Source organism: Pantherophis guttatus, chromosome 16 (genome assembly GCF_059756535.1).
Source record: "Pantherophis guttatus breed Tessera chromosome 16, ASM5975653v1, whole genome shotgun sequence".
Lineage (NCBI taxonomy): Eukaryota > Metazoa > Chordata > Lepidosauria > Squamata > Colubridae > Pantherophis > Pantherophis guttatus.
In genome coordinates, this window is record NC_142078.1 from 5,325,471 (window position 1) to 5,347,666 (window position 22,196).

At 45.6% G+C, this 22,196-nt stretch overlaps 1 protein-coding gene across 2 annotated transcripts in view; it reads right to left on the bottom strand.

Annotated features, from left to right (window-relative positions):
- The window catches only part of RABGAP1 (RAB GTPase activating protein 1), a 101,322-nt gene that overhangs the window by 65,572 nt on the left and 13,554 nt on the right, over window positions 1–22,196 (bottom strand). For both annotated transcript variants that reach the window (XR_015730094.1, XM_087879489.1), the window contains exons 3-10: window positions 15,534–15,771; window positions 14,968–15,172; window positions 11,340–11,514; window positions 10,293–10,450; window positions 7,442–7,552; window positions 4,928–4,994; window positions 3,911–4,013; window positions 276–445 (exon numbers count right to left, since the gene is read on the bottom strand). Coding sequence is in view for 1 of the 2 variants with exons in the window: in XM_087879489.1 (XP_087735615.1) it covers window positions 276–445; window positions 3,911–4,013; window positions 4,928–4,994; window positions 7,442–7,552; window positions 10,293–10,450; window positions 11,340–11,514; window positions 14,968–15,172; window positions 15,534–15,771 (1,227 nt within the window). In the remaining variant the exon portion in view is untranslated. The remainder of the gene's footprint in view (window positions 1–275; window positions 446–3,910; window positions 4,014–4,927; window positions 4,995–7,441; window positions 7,553–10,292; window positions 10,451–11,339; window positions 11,515–14,967; window positions 15,173–15,533; window positions 15,772–22,196) is intronic.

A 22,196-nucleotide genomic window follows, 5' to 3' on the forward strand; every position in this document is an offset into this window, starting at 1 on the left:
CAGTTCCTCCACCATAGGGACTCCTCCTAGTGTGGCGTCCTTTTTCCTCTGCCGACCGGAAGTCCGGTTCCCCCACCATAGAGTCTACTCCTAGCGCGGCGTCCTTTTTTCCTCTACCTGTCCTAACCGAAAGCCCTATCAATTGTGGAGCCGACTAGCGACAGGGAGCCGCAGCAGAGGGATGAAAGAGCCACATGCGGCTCCAGAGCCGCAGGTTGCTGACCCCTGGGTTAGGAATTAGGGTGGGGAGGAGGGAAGGGGCTCAAATTTCTCACCTGCTTCAATTTTAGGAAGAAGTTTTCCGTCGAGCTTCTCTTGCTGAAAGGCCAGTAGAGCCTCTCATTTGGGGGACAGACGCGGACTTTGGTCTCCAGGAGGAAGCGGACGGGCTCCTGCACCTCCGTAATCACCAAATCCACAGCTGTGGTCAGGAAGAGCACCTTGTCTGCAGAGGAGGAGGAGGAGAAAGGCAAAACCTAATGGTTAGAGAATGGGCTGCGGCTGGAGCGTGAAGGGCAGGGCAAGACGACTCTGTCCACAGCAGCATCTTCAGGCTGGGCAGGAAAATTTCTGAATCTCACCCAGAATATTCCACAGGGATAGGGTAGGGTGGGGTGGGTGGATCCCCGAGCCTGTATGTTCCGCTAAGGTGACCTGGAGGATCCAGCCTCCACTCTGGGAGCACAAGGGGATTGGGGACATATTTCTTTCAGCTTCTCCCCCTTTTTTTTTTAATTTGAGTTATATGCCACCCTTCTCCAGAGACTCAGGGTGGCTTACAATGCGTTAAGCAATAGCCTTCATACTTCTGTATATTTATACAAAGTCAGCTTATTGCCCCCACAAACTGGGTCCTCATTTCACCTACCTTAGAAAGGATGGAAGGCTGAGTCAACCTTGAGCCTGGCGAGATTCGAACTTACTTCAGGATGCCTCTATAGAGCATTGCATGCCAAAACAACCAGGCAAGAATTTTTTCCACCGTGTCATCACTCTACCTGAACGCTTAATTCCCACGGCACTGTCTCATTTCCCATCTTTTTCTCTTTGTCTCCCATTGGCTTCTTACGATTTCTCAATGGTTGTTTGTAACTATGATTTATGGCCTATGACCTATTACAGTGTCGACTGGCGGCCCCCAGGGGGAGAGCCTTGTCTGTGGGGGCACCTGCCCTGTGGAACGAGCTCCCACCGGAGATACGGAGGATCCCGGATTTACGCACCTTCCGCCGCGCCCTCAAGACTTTCCTATTTCAACAAGCTGGGCTGGCTTAACTCTTCTTAATTGTCTAATTTTAATTTGTTTTTAAAAACAGGGGTATTTTAATTAGTATGGGCCAAATTTATTTAATACGTTTTAAATTGTTTTTTAAATTTTGTACTGGGTGTGTTTTATCTTGGCTGTTCACCACCCTGAGTCCTTCGGGAGTAGGGCGGTATATAAATCTAAATAAACTGAAACTGAAACTGAAACTTGCTGTTTATATGTACACTGTGAGCTTCTGCACTGGAGACAAATTCCTTGTGTATCCGATCACAGTTGGCCAATAAAAAATTCTATTCTATTCTATTCTATTCTATTCTATTCTATTCTATTCTATTCTATTCTATTCTATTCTATTCTATTCTGTAATTTTATTCTATTCTATTCTGAAATTTTATTCTGTAATTCTATTCTATTGTAATTCTATTCTATTCTGTAATTTTTATTCTATTGTTCTGTTGTTCTGTAATTCTATTCTATTCTATTGTAATTCTATTCTATTCTATTCTGTAATTCTGTTTTATTCTATTGTTCTATTCTATTCTATTCTATTTTCCATTATTCTATTCTATTCTATTCTATTCTATTCTATTCTATTCTATTCTATTCTATTCTATTCTATTCTATTCATTCTATTCTGTCCTGTTTTATTGATTGATTGATTGAATGAATTTCAGCCTATTCGCCCATGGCGACTCAAGGTAGCTTACAGGATATAAAAACTACATTTAAAACAATAAAAACTAACCAAAAGAATCAAATAAATAAATAGAGTACAATATAACAAAATCATCCTCCTCCCCACCTCCCAACCCCCCGCCCCAGCGACAGCAGATCACACGAACCATGTAATGGGCTCCATCCAGCTCTGGGTTCCCCAGGCCCTCTGGCAAAACCAGATCTTCAACGCCTTTCGGAAGAGTGGGGGCCATTCTAATCTCTGGAGGAATGATGTTCCAGAGAGTGGGAGCCACCACGGAGAAGGCCCTTCTTATGTGTCCCATCAGGTGTATCTCCCTTGGGGTTGGAACTCGCAACATTCCCTGCATCCCCACTCTGATGGGCCAGGTAGATGTGACCGGCAAGAGGTGGTCCCTTGGATAACTTATCCTGTTCTGTTCCATTTTACTCTACTCTACTCTACTCTACTCGATGTCAGCGTCTCACCGCTGGCATAGAGAGGAGAGAGATAAGCCCTGAACTTTTGCCTGCTAAATCCCTTTGAAGCCCGGTCTCCGTGGAAATGAAGAGGGGGGGGGAACATTCCTGTGAAATGACGGGACAAGAAGTCAGTGGAGTGACTTGGAAGATAGCCAATGAGAAGCAGATAATTGGGGATCGGAAAGGGAGGGATTGGGGGGCAAAAGGTCAGTCTTGTCCACATCGAGTCATGATCCGGTTGCTGTGCTCGAATAAAGAGAAGATTTCCTTAAAGATTGGCAATTTGGAAATTCATTTATTTTGAGATAGCATCGAAGTCTGACACTCTACTCTACTCTACTCTACTCTACTCTGTAATTCTATTCTATTTAATTCCCATTCCTATTTCCATTTCCATTCCCATTCTTCATCACTGCCCCATGGATTGGGGCGGCACTACCACCCAGGCCAGGGTTCAGCAACCTTAGACACTCAAAGAGCCATTTGGACCCATTTCCTACAGAAAAGAAAACACCGGGAGCCACAAAACCTCTAAAATGAAGATAACACTGCATATATCGTTCCTTACTTTTACGCTCTGTATAAAAAAAACTATAGTGTGTTGCATTTATGAAATCAATGACCTGCTAAGGATCAAACCCATTTTTATTTCTGCGCACAACAAAAACATTTTGAACTCCGAAAAAAAGATGGGTCGAAAAGCTCAATAAATCACGCACATGCTGGAAATTAGCCAAATAATAGAAGGAGGTATGGAGGAGAACATGCTAGAAATTAGTTTAAATAAAATTTTAGGGATGAATCTGTGTAATTTGAAACGTGTACAAGTAATGATAAAATTTAAGATATCAAGATTTGATGGAATGGGTCAAGAGTCTAAGAAATGTAGTTAGAATTTTGTTGTATAAATGGTAAGAAAAATGGAGATGTATTGAATTTGAAATTAAGATTTGAGGTGATAAAATTGTGGTTAATAATTAGAATAAGAGATTAGAATATTGTTAAAAAGTATTTTGCAACTGATGGTAAAAGAGATGATAAAGATAATGTGGAGAAGAACCAGATATAAGCAGGATTGATACTTAGACACAAATGAGCTAAAGTAAATATGAAATTAAAATTGTATTGATATAATAGATTTATATAGATAAGGATGTTAGAATCTATGTTAAAATTTATTCTTCTTATGTTTTGAACTTTTACCTGTTAAAGATGCAATGGGAAATTGTGAATGGAGTCTGCCAAAGAAATGTAAGCGTGGTAACCATCTATGACCGGATTGAGTTTTTGCTCTTGAAAGTTATATTTTATGCTTATGTTTGAAAAATAATAAAAAATATTTACAAAAAATAAAATAAAAATCACACACATTGGCGGTTGTGACGCATATTTTTGAGCGACAGGGAGCCGCAGCAGAGGGATGAAGGAGCCACATGCGGCTCCAGAGCCGCGAATTGCATACCCCTGACCCAGGCCCTCACGAACCTTTGGGCGTTTCCTCGTTCACTATTTGGAAGTGCGGAGACTTGGTGTTCCAACTCCCGGTGATGATGTATGATTTTCCGTCTGAGCTTTTCCCCATGGACTCCTAAAGAGAGAAGCAGAGAGAGACGGAGATGGAACACACAGCACGCCCCATAGCAGGAGTCACCAACCTTTCGGACCTCAGGGACCACTAAATTCAAAATTTTAAATCTAGTGGACCGCTAATATCATCTGCCTAATGACCGGCTGGGTGGGTGTGGCTAGATGGTCATGTGATTGGGCGGGCGTGGCCAACTCGATGTCACTCATGTGGAGGGACGCCTCGCTGGCCTCTACTCGCCCCTCCCCTCCCAGCCACTCCTCGCCTGCCCACTGGGGCTCCTTAGGGCCCCAACAGGAAGCAGTTGCTGGAGCTAAGCAGCCACCATGAGAAAGAATTGGCAAAACAGGTCAGTTCAAATTGGATCTGGCCGAGAAGGAGGCTCAGCAGAAACACCTCACTGAGGACTAGGAGCATAGGCTTTCCAAGCAGAGGGAAGACCTGCGGGAGTGCAAGGCCAGGTACCGGCGCCTGGAGGCTCAGCGGGCTGAGATGGTCAGCCAGTTCCAGGCCATGATGCAGTCCCAGTGGAACGAGGCCCTCCGGCTCTTCGCCACCAGCGGCTCTTCCCTCCAGCCTTCGCCCAAAGCCCCACACCAGGAGGCTGAAGCAGACCCCGAGTCGGAATTTCTGCCCCCCTCCGACCCGCACAAAAAGACCGTGAAGGGGGAGACTCTCTGCAGCAACACAAACGTTCATTGCACGTATCCAGCTCAGGGGCCGTAGTTTTGAAGACCCCAGATTTAGTGCAATATAAAAAATGCAAATAATTTTTCTGTGGACCACCAAAATTTTCTCACGGACCACCAGTGGTCCACGGACCACAAGTGGGTGACCGCTGCCCCAGAGCATGCGGTTAGGAAGGGATGGGGGCACCTTCGGAGGGAGCGGGGGTGAGGAACAGAAGGGCCACTTACCAAATCCAGCAAATGCATGTCTCCGCTTTGCACGTCTTTTCCGGGACTGAGAAGGAGGCCGAAACATCTGCAAACATGAAGAAGAAGGAGATTGGCAAGACAGTGGACCCCGATAACAAGGCCTCCCAGGGCCCTGATCAAATCCAGAAGAAGCAAAGGCAGCCCACCCATCCCACTTTGAGACTCTACTCTGAAAAACCACTCCTCATTTTTTTTTAGCCTGAAAAAGGACACCAGATTTCCCAGGACGGCTTTCCAGAATAGGTAAGGTGGAGCTTGAGCTTTCCCCAGCTGGGTTTTTAATTTTTTTAAACTTTATTTTAATACAAACAATCCATCTTCCATTAGACAGTATGTCGCTGGAGTACAAACGTCTTGTGCAATAACAATTAAAACTTACAGCCATATTCGTTATTTATCTATTCTATTTATCTATTCTGTCCGGTTTGGCTCTGCAACCCAACAAGACAAACACAGATTTCAGAGGATAGTTAGAACCGCAGAAAAAACAATGGCCACCAACCTGCCTTCCATGGAGGACCTGTCTACTGCATGAGTCAAAAAGAGGGCTGTGGAAATATCTACAGACGCCTCACATCCTGGACATAAATTGTTTCAACTCCTACCCTCAAAACGACGCTATAGAGCACTGCACACCAGAACAACTAGACGCAAGGACAGTTTTCCCCCCGAACGCCATCACTCTGCTAAACAAATAATTCCCTCAACACTGTCAAACTATTCACTAAGTCTGCATTACTATTAATCTTCTCATCGTTCCTTATCACCCATCTCCTCCCACTTATGACTCCATGACTGTAACTTTCTTGCTTGTATCCTTACAATTTATATTGATACTGTTCCTTAGTATGATTTGATTGCTTATTTGTACCCTATGACTATCATTAAGTGTTGTACCTTATGATTCTTGATGAATGTATCTTGTCTTTTTATGTACACTGAGAGCTTATGCACCAAAGACAAATCCCTTGTGTGTCCAATCACACTTGGCCAATAAAGAATTCTGTTCTGTTCTGTTCTGTTCTGTTCTGTTCTGTTCTGTTCTGTTCTGTTGTTCTGTTCTGTTCTATTCTATTCTATTCTATTCTATTCTATTCTATTCTATTCTATTCTATTCTATTCTATTCTATTCTATTCTATTCTAAACTTAATATTGATATACATAGCACGCCTAATACTGTAACAATTCTCTTAACTTATTTAATTCTATTAGTGTATTTTCTGTATTTCACTGATCTACTTTTATGTCTAACTTTCAGATTTATTCTCTAGCCATCGGTAAAACAGTTCCCATACAATATAATAATTCAGTTTGTTCCTTCTCTTTGATTGCAAGTGTTAACCTATTCATTTCTGCACATTCTAATATTTTCCTGATCACATTCTCATCGTAGGAATCTCTTCACTTTTTCAATTTTGTGCAAATACAATCCTAGCTGCGGTTATTACATGAATAATCAAATATACATTCTCTTTACTACAAGTTTCTGGTAAAATCCCCAACAAATTTTTTTCGGGTTTCAGTTCAATATGTTGTTGTATCGTCTTCTCCAACCACATATGTATTTTTGTCCAGTATTTTTTGGCTTCCCCAGGTGAGTTTGAGGGAAAACCCAGCAGATATTGAAATATCTCGAGCAGCGGTATCCAACCTTGGCGACTTTAAGATTTTGTGGACTTCAAGTCCCAGAATTCCCCAGCCAGCATGGCTGGCTGAGGGGGGAATTCTAGGAGTTGATGTTGTGGCCTGCCAGCGGCCAGCAGACCTGGCAGCAGATTTGGACAGTGAGGAGGTTGGGGAGGAACGTGGGCCAGTCACTGGAGTCTGGGGAAGGCTCGAATGAGGGCTCTGCATCGGAGGCAGAGAGGGAGCCAAGGCCATCTGGTAGTTATGTGCTGCCTCCAGAGCCTCCAGAGTCTGACATCAGCGAGGCCGAAGAACAGTTTGAGCCTGTTCCTAGTATGCGCATGCGCAGAACTGCCAGAAGACAATTAAGAAAACAGGGTCGACTTGGGAGTAAGGCTTGGAGATGATTGATTCCTCCCCTGAGACATAAAAGAGGAACGAACGGGACGTGAGCTTTTGCAGGAAGCAATTAGTTCATCTGGTCGGTTCAAGCTTTGGAAAGCTCTGTTTGACTCTGTGCCAAGTTTGGCCTTGCCCTGCGTTTGGCAATTAGTTCTCTGGCATCGTTCCAAGAGAGATAAGGTGGGTGTTTATAAACATTTCCCTGAAAGACTGTTTGTGAAGCCTTTCGGACTGGGAATAATTCATAGCCGTATGAATAAAAGAGGTTTGCCGGGACTAAGACTGTGCTTTATGCTTTCTAAGGAAGCTTAGGTCAGAACAGTTGAAGTCCTCAAGTCTTAAAGTCGCCAAGATTGGACACCCCTGATGTAGCGCCAAAGGAGTCGAAGAGGAACATGGGGACCGTTCTCTCACCTGGCCAAGCCTTAAGCGCTGGTGCCGAGGCCCGACAGGTGCCGCCTTACCTCTCGATGGCCAATTCTTTGTTAGTGGTCTGTTGCACATAGATGACGATCTTCTTGTCGATCCCTTGCCGTAACTTGAAGCACTGCCTGTCTTTGTCTTTCGGAACGGCACTGGGGGAGGGGAAGGAAAACCAAGGAGGTTACGTTCAAAGTTTGCCGAAGTTGAGGCACCCCAGAGGACTTCCAGACGTGCCTCCCCCTTGCTCATCATCCTCTTTATAACGACCCCGTAATCCCTTGCGGGATGGAATTCTGGGCAACTGAATGGAGTTGAGGGTTTACTGGCCGGATGCCTTTCCTGTCGCCAGTACGGAGGTTTGTTCAGCAGATTTTTTTTTTTAATAATTATTTTTAATTTTTTAAATATAAACATCCCATCTTCCCTTAAACAGTGTGTCGTCTGGGTATAAATATCTCTGTGCAAAAACCATCAAAATTTACAACGGTATTCATTAAATTGATATTAATTCTCTGATCTTACAATTGTAGTATTGAACATAGTAAACTTTATTCATTTCTACCCCTTAATGTATCTTATAAGAATATATTAAGCATAGTAATCCCAATAATCATAATATTAACAATCCTCATATTGCTTACATCTCTATCTTCACATATTTTCTGTTCTGGATCTACTTCCCTCCCTTCTTCATCATCTCCTTCTAATGATCCCATAATCCTTTCTGGGCAACTTAATGGAGGTGAGTGTTTACTGGCCGAATGCCCTTCCTATTACCAACGTGGAGTTCTGTTCAGCAGATATAGTCTCAACGTGCCCAGAGAGAGAATGTTGTGGCTCCGTTGCCTGAGCCTGGGCTATCGACAGATGCAGACTCTGAGAGCGAGGGAGAGGAGTTGGCAAGGCCTCCCTCTGCAGGACCCTCCTCTCTGGCAATGCCTCCGGAGGACACCGAAGGCCAAAAGATAGGCTCAGAGCCAAGCACGTCCCCGCAGCCACAGGTGGACAGCGACGAAGGAGATAAGTGCTGGCTGGACCCTCGGCAGAGGCGCAGGGAGAAGCATGTGCAGCAGAGGGGAAGGCGTGCCAGAGATTAGCTGAGTCACTGGACCACACCCCACAGGGTATAAATGTGGGTGTGGTGGCTGGTTCAGTTTGTGATGAGCAAAAACTGGAAATAATCCATGATCTCTGCGTTACTGGACTTTGCCTGTTTTATCGGACTGCATTTGGATTAATTCTTGTATTGTTGAAACTCTGCCTGTTTTATCAGAATGCTTGCAGTCTAATCTTTGTTTTGTGTAAGTAAAGTCTGAATTGGCAGCTAGCCACTGGGTTGCTGCCAGCTTTATTTTCAAAGAATTTTGTCGTGTGGCTTATTAACTCTGGGCCGTCTATGGGGGTGCGTGTGTGGTACGGGGACAGAACAGAGAAATATCTGCCTCTACCTAGGATGAAACTCACCACCTCCAGATTCTGAGGTGAGATCCCCACCTCTAGGCCACTGCACCGCTCCGTGTCTCCCCCTTGTTACCCAACTAATTTGTAAAAAGGGAGACCCATTTAATTCAGTGAGTTATTAAATCATCATACGTTTAGCTTCCACTGGACTACCAGGATGAGGCTGAACAACAGGTGGCAGCTCATCTCAAGAGAAAAGGGAAACTGAGGCAGGCTAATTGATCAAGCCACCTTCCATACCGAGCGCCTCTCAACTGCAATCCTGGCTTCCTGGATTGGGGAAAGGTGGGAGAAAACATGCCAAGATCCCCCCACCCCCATTCCTCGTGAAAATTGAGGACAATTAAAGGCAAAATAGACTCAAGATCACGTGAAGTATTAATACCACTTTATAAGGCCTTGCTAAGGCCACACTTGGAATCCTGCATTCAGTTTTGGTCACCACGATGTAAAAAAGATGTAGAGACTCTAGAAAGAGTGCAGAGAAGAGCAACCAAGAGGATTAGGGGACTGGAGGCTAAAACATATGACGAATGGTTGCAGGAACTGGATATGTCTAGTCTGATGAAAAGAAGGACTAGGGGAGACATGATAGCAGTCTTCCAACATCTCAGGGGTTGCCCCAAAGAAGAGGGAGTCAAGCTATTCTCCAAAGCCCCTAAGGGCAGGACAAGAAGCAATAGGTGGAAACTAATCAAGGAGAGAAGCAACCTAGAACTAAGGAGGAATTTCCTGACCGTTAGAACAATTAATCAGTGGAACAACTTGCCACCAGAAATTGGGAATGCTCCAACACTGGAAGCTTTTAAGAAGATGTTGGATAACCATTTGTCTGTAGTGGTGTAGGGTTTCCTGCCTGGGCAGGGGGTTGGACTAGAAGACCTCCAAGGTCCCTTCCGATTCTGATTGAATTCTATTCTATTCTATTCTATTCTATTCTATTCTATTCTATTCTATTCTATTCTATTCTATTCTATTCTATTCTATTCTATTCTATTCTATTCTATTCTATTCTACCCTATCCCTATTCTATCCCTATTCTACCCCTATCCCTATCCCTATCCCTATCCCTATTCCTATTCCTATTCCTATTCTATTCCTATTCCTATTCCTATTCTATTCCTATTCCTATTCTTAGAATCTGTTCACATTTCTTTGGATCAGTCAGTATGAAATTGACCAGACTTGAGAGAGCTAGATGGGGACACAGCTTAAGTTTCCAAAAAAAAGGTATTTCTAAATAATGGCCAGCAGCAATGAGAATTTAATTCCTTTCTACCAAGATTGATTTTTTTTGCAAGAATACTAGACGTGCACTCAGAAATAGGTACACGTTAAATTCTTGAATCTGATTCTGGAGGGTAAGGCTGTCCGTGGCCTGTCAAATTGGAAGCTTCCTTCTCCAAATGCTCCATAAAGGGAAGCTGTTACCTGAAGCAGCCTTTCCCATCGTCCTCCTTGATTTCCAGGGAGACCGAAAAGGTGAAGATGTCGCTGTCCGGCATCTCTGGAGTAACAGGGGCCGCGAGTGGGACTTGCTTGGCAGAACGGCGGAAAGCAGTGGCAAAACTGTACAGGATCCGGCTCACCTGAGGTGAAAAGGAGGAGGAGGGGGAGGAGGGGGATGGGGAGGAAGGAAGGGAGGGAGGGAGGGAGGAAGGAAGGAAGGAAGGAAGGAAGGAAGGAAGGAGAGAAGAGAGGAAGAAATGAGGAAGGAGAGAGAGGGGGAGGGGAGGAAGGAGAGAAAGAAGGAGAGGTAGAGGAAAAGATGGAAGGAAGGAAGCAGGGAGGGAAGGAAGGAAGGAGAGAAAGAGAGGAGAGGAGGGGAGGGAGGAAGGAAGGAAGAAGGAGAGAGAGAGGGGAGGAAGGAAGGAAGGAGAGAAAGAAGGAGAAGTAGAGGAAAGGATGGAAGGAAGGAAGCAGGGAGGGAAGGAAGGAAGGAGAGAAAGAGAGGAGAGGAGGGGAGGGAGGAAGGAAGGAGGAAGGAGAGAGAGAGGGGAGGAAGGAAGGAAGGAGAGAAAGAAGGAGAGGTAGAGGAAAGGATGGAAGGAAGGAAGCAGGGAGGGAAGGAAGGAAGGAGAGAAAGAGAGAAGAGGAGGGGAGGGAGGAAGGAAGGAGGAAGGAGAGAGAGAGGGGAAGAAGGAAGGAAGGAGAGAAAGAAGGAGAGGTAGAGGAAAGGATGGAAGGAGGGAGGGAGGGAGGGAGGGAAGGAGGGAGGGAGGGAGGAGAGGAGGGAGAGAGGAAGGAAGGAGAGAAAGAAGGGTAGAGAAAAGGATGGAAGGAAGGAGGGAGGGAGAGAGAGAAGGAGGGGAGGAGAAGAGAGGAGAGGAGGAGAGACAAGACAAGATCAGAAGAGAGAATGAGAATGGAGAAGGTGGAAGTCCAACCTCAGATCCCAACAGAAGGAAGACAGGTCCCCTCACCTGCTTTCTGCCTAGGGAGCCCAGGCCTCCCCCCAGCTCCACCCATTGAACTTACAGCTTCCTGGATCTCGCATCGGAAGACGTGAATTCTGAAGAGCTCGGAGTTGTAATGGCTTTCCGTGAAAGCAAAGCAGTCGCTTTCTGGAGTCCCGTCGTGACCTCGCACGCAGAACAGGATCTTGTAAATGGGATAGTTGGCTATTTCGGTGTTCGTTGGAGGGTCCAGCAACCTGTGGGAGGGAGGAAACCCCATGCAGGGGTAAGAGCGAGGCAACAGGCAGCTTGGTAAATCCTTCCACTTTCCCTTAAGCGCCTCCGGCTTCTTAATTATACTCCTTCATTTCATCCGACACAAGTTTTAAAAGTACCGAGGTACCCCCCCCCAATCAGTCTAGGGCGGGGGTCTCCAAACTTGGCAACTTTTAAGGCTTGTGGACTCGCTGGGGAATTCTGGGAGTTTAAGTCTTAAAGTTGCCACGATTGAGAGCATTTTAACAAACTGCAGCTCTGGTTCGGTGGTGGCAGTGCCTCAGATAGAAAGTCCCTACAGAGAGTGGTGAGGACAGCTGAGAAGATTATAGGAAGCTCGCTTCCCGTTATTCAGGATACTGCTTATAAGTGCTATGTGCTTAGAGCTCGAAGTATTGCTAGAGACCCCACACACCCACTTTATGGTCTGTTTCTGTTGCTCCCCTCTGGGAGGAGGTTTCAAAGCATTTCTAGCAGGACTACTCGATTCTGGAACAGCTTTGTAACAGTTTTTTTACCGCCTGGTAAACTCGCAAGATTCGTTTCTCTCGCCGTGTACATGTATACATCCGAACTGTGTTGTTTCTCTGTGTCATATATATGGGTATATGCATAATTTTGCATTTATTTATTTATTTTATCATGTTTATGTGGTGCAGAGGTGTCAAACCAAGGCCCGTGGGCGGGAAGTGGCCCGCAGGGTGCTTAGATCTGGCCCGCGGAGCCAGCCTGGAAATAGCAAAGGACCAGCCCGCGGTGCCTCTGCTAGCGAAAATGGAGCCTGCTCCAGCACTAGGCCCCAGCATGCTTTTCCCCAATCCGAGATATCTCATATGCATTTAATGACCTGTGCATTTGATTAACAAATGCATTTGGGAAAGCAGGGAGTGATCGCATTCATTTAACATGATTCAATCAAACAAATTCTCTGGTGACGAATGCAATTGACAGGCTCTATTACCATGATGGCGAACCTATGGCACGCGTGCCACAGGTGGCACGCGGAGCCATATTAGTGGGCACGCCAGCTCAGCTCTTGGGCGCATGCGCGTGCCGGCCAGCTGATTTTCGGGCCTTCTGGGCCCACCAGAAGTAAGGAAACAGGCTGTTTCCTGCCTCTGGAGGGCCTGGGGGGACGGGGTGGAGAAGGCCCGTTTTTCTTTCTTACCTGGTTCCAGATCCTCTCTGTGTATCTGGGAAGGGCGAAAACAGCCTTTCCCACTCCCTTGGAGGCCCTACGGAGGCTGAAAGGGCCCATTTCCCGACTCCCGGTGGAACAGGAAGTGATGTTTTTTCCTGTCCCCAGCCTCCAGAGACTCCTAGAGAGGCTCCTAGAGACTCCTAGAGAGGTTCTGGAGGCTGGTGATAGGAAAAAAGTCACTTCCTGTCCCACCGGGAGTTGGGAAATGGGCCCTTTCAGCCTCCGTAGAGCCTCCAAGGGAGTGGGAAATGCTGTTTTCTCCCTTCCCAGATACACAGAGAGAATCTTGAACCAGGTAAGAAAGAAAAACGGGCCTACCAGGCCATCATGTGCCAGGAGCGGGGGGGAGGGAGGGGAGGGGGTTGCGCACGCATGCACGTGCGCGCGCGACCCTCCCCCGCCCCCCTCTCCTGACACGCGATGGCAAAAAGGTTAGCCATCACTGCTCTATTACATTCGTAATTTAAGGATTACCTGTATAATGAGAATGAGGGAGGGTCTCAGGCAAGTCCTGCTTTAGAACTTGGCTCCCCCAAGTGACCCCCGACACAAGTCCCGTGTCATGCCCGTGACCATGCCCACCATGACCACCCCGACCCTGGCTACCTCCACCCACCCAGCCCTCTGAGGTCGAACACAACCCTGATGAGGCCCTCAATGAAATCGAGTTTGACACCCCTGATGTAGTGTATATTGGAGGCGGTGACCTTTCGAGAGCTGTATGCAACGAAATTTCATTTTAATGTATGCCAATTAGTGTACATTCAAAGTGACAATAAAGTTATTCTACAGTAGTGGCCAAAATTGTGTAAACCTTTTGGGAAAAGTGTATTTTCTAAAACTAGCTAATAAGACCATTTTTTTTGAAGGGGGGGAGTAGTACCATAAAATTATATATCAATGGAAAGAGAATTGAATCAAGAATGTAATGCAATAACTTTTATGAAGGATTTGCTATTAGAATAGCAGTTACAGGATAAAGAAGGAAAGTAAAACACGTAGAAAAAAACAAGATTATACAAAAATGATCCCCATGCCACTTAATACTTCGTTGGGGAACCTTCAGCATGAATGACGGCCTTACAACGTCTTCCCATGGAATGAACCAAGTCTTTGAGTTCTGCAGCTGTTATCATGTGAAGCCAAGATTGCATGATGGCTTCTATTAACTGGGTTTTATTGCTGGGTGGCTTCTGATTAACAAGTTTCTTTAGTCGGAAAATCCATAGATTTTCACTTGGGTGAAGGTCTGGGCTATTCCCAGGCCATTCCAGGAGTGGAATAGGATTATCTTGAAACTCCAAAAAAAAAGTATTGCTATTAGCCATCAAATCTATAAAATACACTTTCCCAAAAGGTTTTCACAATTTTGGCCACTACTGTACCTTTCTCCTTTCTCCTTCCTTCCTACCTACCTACTTATCTTCCTTCCTTCTTTCCTTCTTTCTTTCTTTCTTTCTTTCTTTCTTTCTTTCTTTCTTTCTTTCTTTCTTTCTTTCTTTTTCTTTCTTTCTTTTTTCTTTCTTTCTTTTTCTTTCCTTCCTTCCTTCCTTTTTCTCTTTCTTTCTTTCTTTCCTTCCTTTCTTTTTCTTTTTTCTTTCTTTCTTTCTCTTTCCTTCCTCCTACCTACCTACCTATCCTTCTCCTTCTCCTTCCTTCCTACCTACTTATCTTTTCTTTCTCTCTTTCTTTCTTTCTTTCTTTTTCTTTCTTTTTTTTCTTTTTCTTTTCTTTCTTTCCTTCTCTTTCCTTCCTCCTACCTATCTACCTACCTATCCTTCTCCTTCCTTCCTTCCTCCCTTCTTCCCTTCTTTCCTTCCAACTAACCAGTTTCTATAGTCTGCTCCATCACCATTTCCAATTGGGTGAAGGTCTGGGCTATTCCCAGGCCATTCCAGCAGTGGAATAGGATTATCTTGAAACTCCAAAAACAAAAAAAAGTGGTGTTATGAGCTATCAAACCTCAAAAATACACTTTTCCCAAAAGGTTTCCACAATTTTGGCCGCTACAGCAATTGGCTGCGTGTAGCTTCAAGAATTTGGACCTTCCTTAAAATCACAACATGCTTAAGAAGTCAGGATTGGCTGCCATCCTGGTTCTTTGCTCCTAAGGAGAGAGCAACCTTAAAAGTGTCAATCCAGAGGGGCAAAGCAATGACATAAAGAAAGCGAAGTGGAAGCGCGAGGCACCTCCAACTGGTAAAGCCAAGTCCCGGAGAAAATGGGCACCTACCTCACGGTGCCCTCGGACACGTTTGGCACAGAGAGGGTCACGTCCACGGAGGTCTGGCCTTGGCTGCGCAGGATGGCCATCATCCGCAGGGCCTCCACCTCGCTCCGGGGGGCATTGACTGAGGCGCAGCCCAAGTAGGTGAGTTTGCTGAAGACCACGCTGTCCTCGTCGGCCACCGGGGTGAAGGGACTGGACTCCTCCGAATCTGCCAGGGACCGCCCCCCCCAAAAAAGGAAGGAAGGAATCAGCAGAGAAGGAAAGAAATGCATTTTATCACCATCTTGATAAATGATAATGATCCCATAACCCCTTGCAGGGTGGAATCTGGGCAACTAAATGGAGCCGAGTGTTTTAATGGCCGGATGCCCTCCCTGTTGCCAATATGGAGTTTTATTTTTCCAGCAGATATATTCTCATTGTGCCCAGAGAGAGAAATAACCGCCTTTTAAATCTGCATTTCATGAACGGTCAAACGTTCTAGAGCGTGAAGAAAGCCTAGAAGGTCAGCTCTCCATCCGTGGTGCCTCCTCCTCCTCCCACCTTCCTTAGCCTTGGTGGGAGCTCACCTCCCTGGGATGGCTTCACCGGGAGCCTCATTTCTGGCTTGGAGGGTCCCGTCACGGACACGGGGTTGATGGTGGAGGAGGCGGAGGCCTCGAGGAGAACCAGCTCATCCCCTTCTCCGTCCTGGGAGGGGCTCTCTTCCTCCCCCTCCCGGTCATTTGAGGGGTCCTCCATGGGGGGATCCATTAGGATGTCTTCCAGTTCCTTCTGCAGCTGCTGTTCACTCCCATTTCCTACAATCTGGGGGGGCGGAAGAGAAAACATTGGCGGATCTCGGCCAGACACCCCGAGAGAAGCGGGGTGCCCGTGAGGCAGCCGAGAAAACACACATTTGCAGCCGGGAAAGAATACAGGTAGCCTCAGACTTACAATTCGTTTAGTGACCGTTCGAAGCTACGACAGCACTGAAAAAAGAGTCTCACAACCATTTCTCACACAACCGTGGCTGCACCCCTGTGATCACGTGTTTTAAATTCAGATGCTTGACAACTGGTTCATATTTATGACGGTCGCAGTGTCCCGAGATCATGTGATCCTAAATCTTCTCCCTTTTGAGTGTAAATTCTAAATTTTTAATGTATTTTAAAATATGGGTATCTTAAATTTGGGTATTAATTCAGCCAAATTTATTTAATTCATTTTATTCGATTTTAAATTTTGTATATCTATGTGTTTTATCTCATGGCTGTGCACCGCCCTGAGTCCTTCAGGAGTAGGGCGGTATAGAAATTCAATAAAATATAAATATAAATATATATAATATCCCCTTTTGCGTCCTCCAGAAATCGTGGGCGCTCCATCTCTGTAGGTTTTTTTAAAGGAGTCTAGATCCGTGATGGTGAACCTATGGCACACGTAGCCATATTGGTGGGCACGGGAGCTCAGCTCCGATTTTCGGGCCTTCCGGGCACACCAGAAGTAGGGAAACAGGCTGTTTCCTGCCTCCGGAGGGCCTCGGGGAGGGGGGAGGCTGTTTTCGCCCTCCCCAGACTCCTAGAAAGGTTCTGGAGCCTGGGAAAAGAGAAAAATGGGCCTACCAGACCATTTCTTGCCAGGAGCAGGACGAAGCAGGGGGGGATTGCGCGCGCATGCAGAAGGGCGCATAAAATTATGGGTGTACGCACGCACACAACCCTCCCCTGCGCTCCTCCCGTTCCTGGCAAGCAATGGCCCGGTAGGCCCGTTTTTCTCTCTCCCCAGGCTCCAGAGCCTTTCTAGGAGTCTGGGGAGGGCGAAAACGGCCTCCCCCTGCCCCCGGAGGACCTCTAAACCCCACCGGAAAGGGTTTATTTTCTGGTTGGGTCTTATTTGGGGGGAAATACAGTACTAAATGCATCCATCTGGCTGACAATCTTAACTGGGGTTTATTTTGGGGGTAGGGCTTATATTACGAGCATCCTGAAAAAATCATGCTAGGGCTTATTTTCTGGTTGGGTCTTATTTGGGGGGAAATACGGTACTAAATGCATCCATCTGGCTGATGATCTTAACTGGGCTTATTTTGGGGTGTAGGGCTTATATTACGAGCATCCTGAAAAATCATGCCAGGGCTTATTTTCTGGTTGGGTCTTATTTGGGGGGAAATACGGTACTAAAAGCATCCATCTGGCTGACAATCTTAACTGGGGTTTATTTTGGGGGTAGGGCTTATATTACGAGCATCCTGAAAAAATCATGCTAGGGCTTATTTTCTGGTTGGGTCTTATTTGGGGGGAAATACGGTACTAAATGCATCCATCTGGCTGACAATCTTAACTGGGGTTTATTTTGGGGGTAGGGCTTATATTACGAGCATCCTGAAAAAATCATGCTAGGGCTTATTTTCTGGTTGGGTCTTATTTGGGGGGAAATACGGTACTAAATGCATCCATCTGGCTGATGATCTTAACTGGGCTTATTTTGGGGTGTAGGGCTTATATTACGAGCATCCTGAAAAATCATGCCAGGGCTTTTCTGGTTGGGTCTTATTTTGGGGGAAATACGGTACTAAATGCATCCATCTGGCTGACAATCTTAACTGGGGTTTATTTTGGGGGTAGGGCTTATATTACGAGCATCCTGAAAAAATCATGCTAGGGCTTATTTTCTGGTTGGGTCTTATTTGGGGGGAAATACGGTACTAAATGCATCCATCTGGCTGATGATCTTAACTGGGCTTATTTTGGGGTGTAGGGCTTATATTACGAGCATCCTGAAAAATCATGCCAGGGCTTATTTTCTGGTTGGGTCTTATTTGGGGGGAAATACGGTACTAAATGCATCCATCTGGCTGATGATCTTAACTGGGCTTATTTTGGGGTGTAGGGCTTATATTACGAGCATCCTGAAAAAATCATGCTAGGGCTTATTTTCTGGTTGGGTCTTATTTGGGGGGAAATACGGTACTAAATGCATCCATCTGGCTGACAATCTTAACTGGGGTTTATTTTGGGGGTAGGGCTTATATTACGAGCATCCTGAAAAAATCATGCTAGGGCTTATTTTCTGGTTGGGTCTTATTTGGGGGGAAATACGGTACTAAATGCATCCATCTGGCTGATGATCTTAACTGGGCTTATTTTGGGGTGTAGGGCTTATATTACGAGCATCCTGAAAAATCATGCCAGGGCTTATTTTCTGGTTGGGTCTTATTTGGGGGGAAATACGGTACTAAATGCATCCATCTGGCTGACAATCTTAACTGGGGTTTATTTTGGGGGTAGGGCTTATATTACGAGCATCCTGAAAAATCATGCCAGGGCTTATTTTCTGGTTGGGTCTTATTTGGGGGGAAATACGGTACTAAATGCATCCATCTGGCTGATGATCTTAACTGGGCTTATTTTGGGGTGTAGGGCTTATATTACGAGCATCCTGAAAAATCATGCCAGGGCTTATTTTCTGGTTGGGTCTTATTTGGGGGGAAATACGGTACTAAAAGCATCCATCTGGCTGACAATCTTAACTGGGGTTTATTTTGGGGGTAGGGCTTATATTACGAGCATCCTGAAAAAATCATGCCAGGGCTTATTTTCTGGTTGGGTCTTATTTGGGGGGAAATACGGTACTAAATGCATCCATCTGGCTGACAATCTTAACTGGGGTTTATTTTGGGGGTAGGGCTTATATTACGAGCATCCTGAAAAAATCATGCTAGGGCTTATTTTCTGGTTGGGTCTTATTTGGGGGGAAATACGGTACTAAATGCATCCATCTGGCTGATGATCTTAACTGGGCTTATTTTGGGGTGTAGGGCTTATATTACGAGCATCCTGAAAAATCATGCCAGGGCTTTTCTGGTTGGGTCTTATTTTGGGGGAAATACGGTACTAAATGCATCCATCTGGCTGACAATCTTAACTGGGGTTTATTTTGGGGGTAGGGCTTATATTACGAGCATCCTGAAAAAATCATGCTAGGGCTTATTTTCTGGTTGGGTCTTATTTGGGGGGAAATACGGTACTAAATGCATCCATCTGGCTGATGATCTTAACTGGGCTTATTTTGGGGTGTAGGGCTTATATTACGAGCATCCTGAAAAATCATGCCAGGGCTTATTTTCTGGTTGGGTCTTATTTGGGGGGAAATACGGTACTAAATGCATCCATCTGGCTGATGATCTTAACTGGGCTTATTTTGGGGTGTAGGGCTTATATTACGAGCATCCTGAAAAAATCATGCTAGGGCTTATTTTCTGGTTGGGTCTTATTTGGGGGGAAATACGGTACTAAATGCATCCATCTGGCTGACAATCTTAACTGGGGTTTATTTTGGGGGTAGGGCTTATATTACGAGCATCCTGAAAAATCATGCTAGGACTTATTTTCTGGTTGGGTCTAATTTTGGGGGAAATACGGTACTAAAAGCATCCATCTGGCTGACAATCTTAACTGGGGTTTATTTTGGGGGTAGGGCTTATATTACGAGCATCCTGAAAAAATCATGCTAGGGCTTATTTTCTGGTTGGGTCTAATTTTGGGGGAAATATGGTACTAAAAGCATCCATCTGGCTGACAATCTTAACTGGGGTTTATTTTGGAGGTAGGGCTTATATTACGAGCATCCTGAAAAAATCATGCCAGGGCTTATTTTCCGGTTGGGTCTTATTTTGGGGGAAACAGGGTAATACTGAGTATTTTCATAAACATCGAGAGAAAGAAAAGGCTCAGAATACAGTTGTCTTGAATGCAGAGTAACTATTAGCCCAGCTACTATGAATGTTAACAGACATTAGCTGTATTTGGAGAGAAAGTTAAGATTTATTAGAAATGGGGATCAAAAGCCTGGCTTGCACCTCTAGTCCTCAACTTGCAACTATTCGTTTAGCGACCCAAACTTACAACAGCAGTGACAAAAAGGGACCTTATGACTGGTCCTCACCAGTGGTGGGTTTCAAAAGTTTTTACTACCGGTTCTGTGGGTGTGGCTTGGTGGGCGTGGCATGGCATGGTGGGTGTGGCTTGGTGGGCGTGGCAGGGGAAGGATACTGTAAAATCTCCATTTCTTCCCAATCAGCTGGGAATTGGGAGGCAGAGAATAGATGGGGGGGCGGGGCCAGTCAGAATGTTTACTACCGGTTCTCCCAACTACTCAAAATTTCCGCTACCGGTTCTCCAGAACTAGTCAGAACCTGCTCAATCCCACCTCTAGTCCTCGCACAACTGACTGGCAAGGAAAACAACCTCAAGTGGCCGTAACTATCCTTCCATCTCCCGCAGCATCCAATGCAACCGAACCGAGGAAGCTTCTAGGATAGGAAGCGAAACGTTTTCATTTTTCCTCCCCCTCCCAAAAATCAACCCGGTTGCCTTTTTTTCAAAATAAAAAACCCCCCCACTTTTGATAGAGAGAGAGAGAGAGAGAGAGAGAGCAGGATATTTCAAGCGAGAAGGCTTGGCTACTTTCTCAAGCCAGAGAAGGGTCTGTACAGGCCTCTCTCCCAGTTGGGTCTGGGGGTTAAATTCCTCCCTGCGGCACAAATGCCGTTAAGAATGGAGGGAAGGGGGAGAGAAAAGGCTTTTAATGAAAAGCAGGAGGCTTGGCCTTTGGGGCTGGGCTGGGCAGAGCGGGGGGGTGGGGAGAGAAACGGCCTGGGAGTCGCTCTGCAAGCCAGGGAGGCGTGTGCTGCCCTCCGCGTGGTTTCGTGGAAAAAAAAGCAGCCGTGGTAAGAATTGGCAGCTGGCAGCCCTCCAGTTTGCAGGGGGGTCAAGGAAGACGGGAGGAGGCCAGGAGGGGGGAAGCGTTCCAAGGAGCTCGCTGGAGAGGCTGGGCGTGATTGTACGGGCTCCTGGCCAAGAGCAGCCCCACCCAGCTGCCTCACAGGAGGCAGCCGCCATTAAGCTGGACTTTCCCTCCCTTAGGCTGGCAGAAAGGGAGAGGGCCTTGATCCATCCGTCCATCCATCCATCATCTATCTACTATATCTATCTTATCTATCATATATCTATCTACTGCACCTATCTATATCTCTATCATCTATCTGACTATCATCTATCTATCTACTGTATCTATCTACTTATCTATCATCTATCTATCTCTATCTCTATCTACTTATCTATCATCTATCTATCTTATCTATCATCTATCATCTATCTCTATCTACTATATCTATCTACTTATCTATCATCTATCTATATCTCTATCATCTATCTGTCATCCATCTATCTACTTATCTATCTTATCATCTATCATCTATCTCTATCTCTATCTATCTACTTATCTATCATCTATCTTTCTTATCTATCATCTATCTATATTTCTATCATCTCTCTATCAACTATTTCTATTTATCTCTTATCTATCATCTATATCTCTATCATCTATCAATCTACTGTAGCTATATACTTATCTATCTTATCTATCTTATCTATTTATCTATATCTCATCTATCTATCTATCTATCTATCTATCTATCTATCTATCTATCTATCTATCATCTATCTAATCTATTTAGCTACCTACCTATCTCCTCTTTGTATCTGTGCCTATTTCTTTATATACCTATTTACTTACCTATTTATCCATCAAATCTACCTATCTACCAATACTTTATCTATCTACCTCTCTACCTCTATCCATCTATTACCTACCTATCTCTTTTTCTAACTACCTACCCCTCTTTATCTACCTACTTACCTACCTCTCTATCTATCTATCTACTACCTCTCTCTTCCTCTCTCTCTCTCTCTCCCTACCTACCTATCTCTCTTGTTCTCTCGACTGAGGCCTGTGACTTAACTCCCTGAGTGCTACAGTGACTTGCAGGCTCAAACAGCTTCTCTTTGACTGCGCCTGGCTCCGATAAGCAGTGAAAAAACGCTCGGTGGGGGTGGAGGGATGCATGCTTTCCAAAGATTGTGTGCAGCCCCGACTCTCCCTGCAGGTTGGCTGAGGCTTGCAGAGCACAAACACAACACAACTTCTGGGTGTACCCAGAAGAGAAGCAGAGAGCTGGGCTCAACAACTGCTTTTCCCCTCTATTGGTTTCCAGAGGGGGCCGCCAGGCCAAGCCCTTCGTCCTTCGGCAGCAAACACGATTCCTTTATGAAAAGGACGGTGGTTTGGAGACGGGGAGGAAGCTGGGAAACAGGAAACATCTGGCCGACAGGCAGAAGGGGCTCAACCAACATCGCCGCGATTCCTTCAAGGTCAGAGGCAGGAGGGAAAGCCAAAAAAACCTCTGGCTG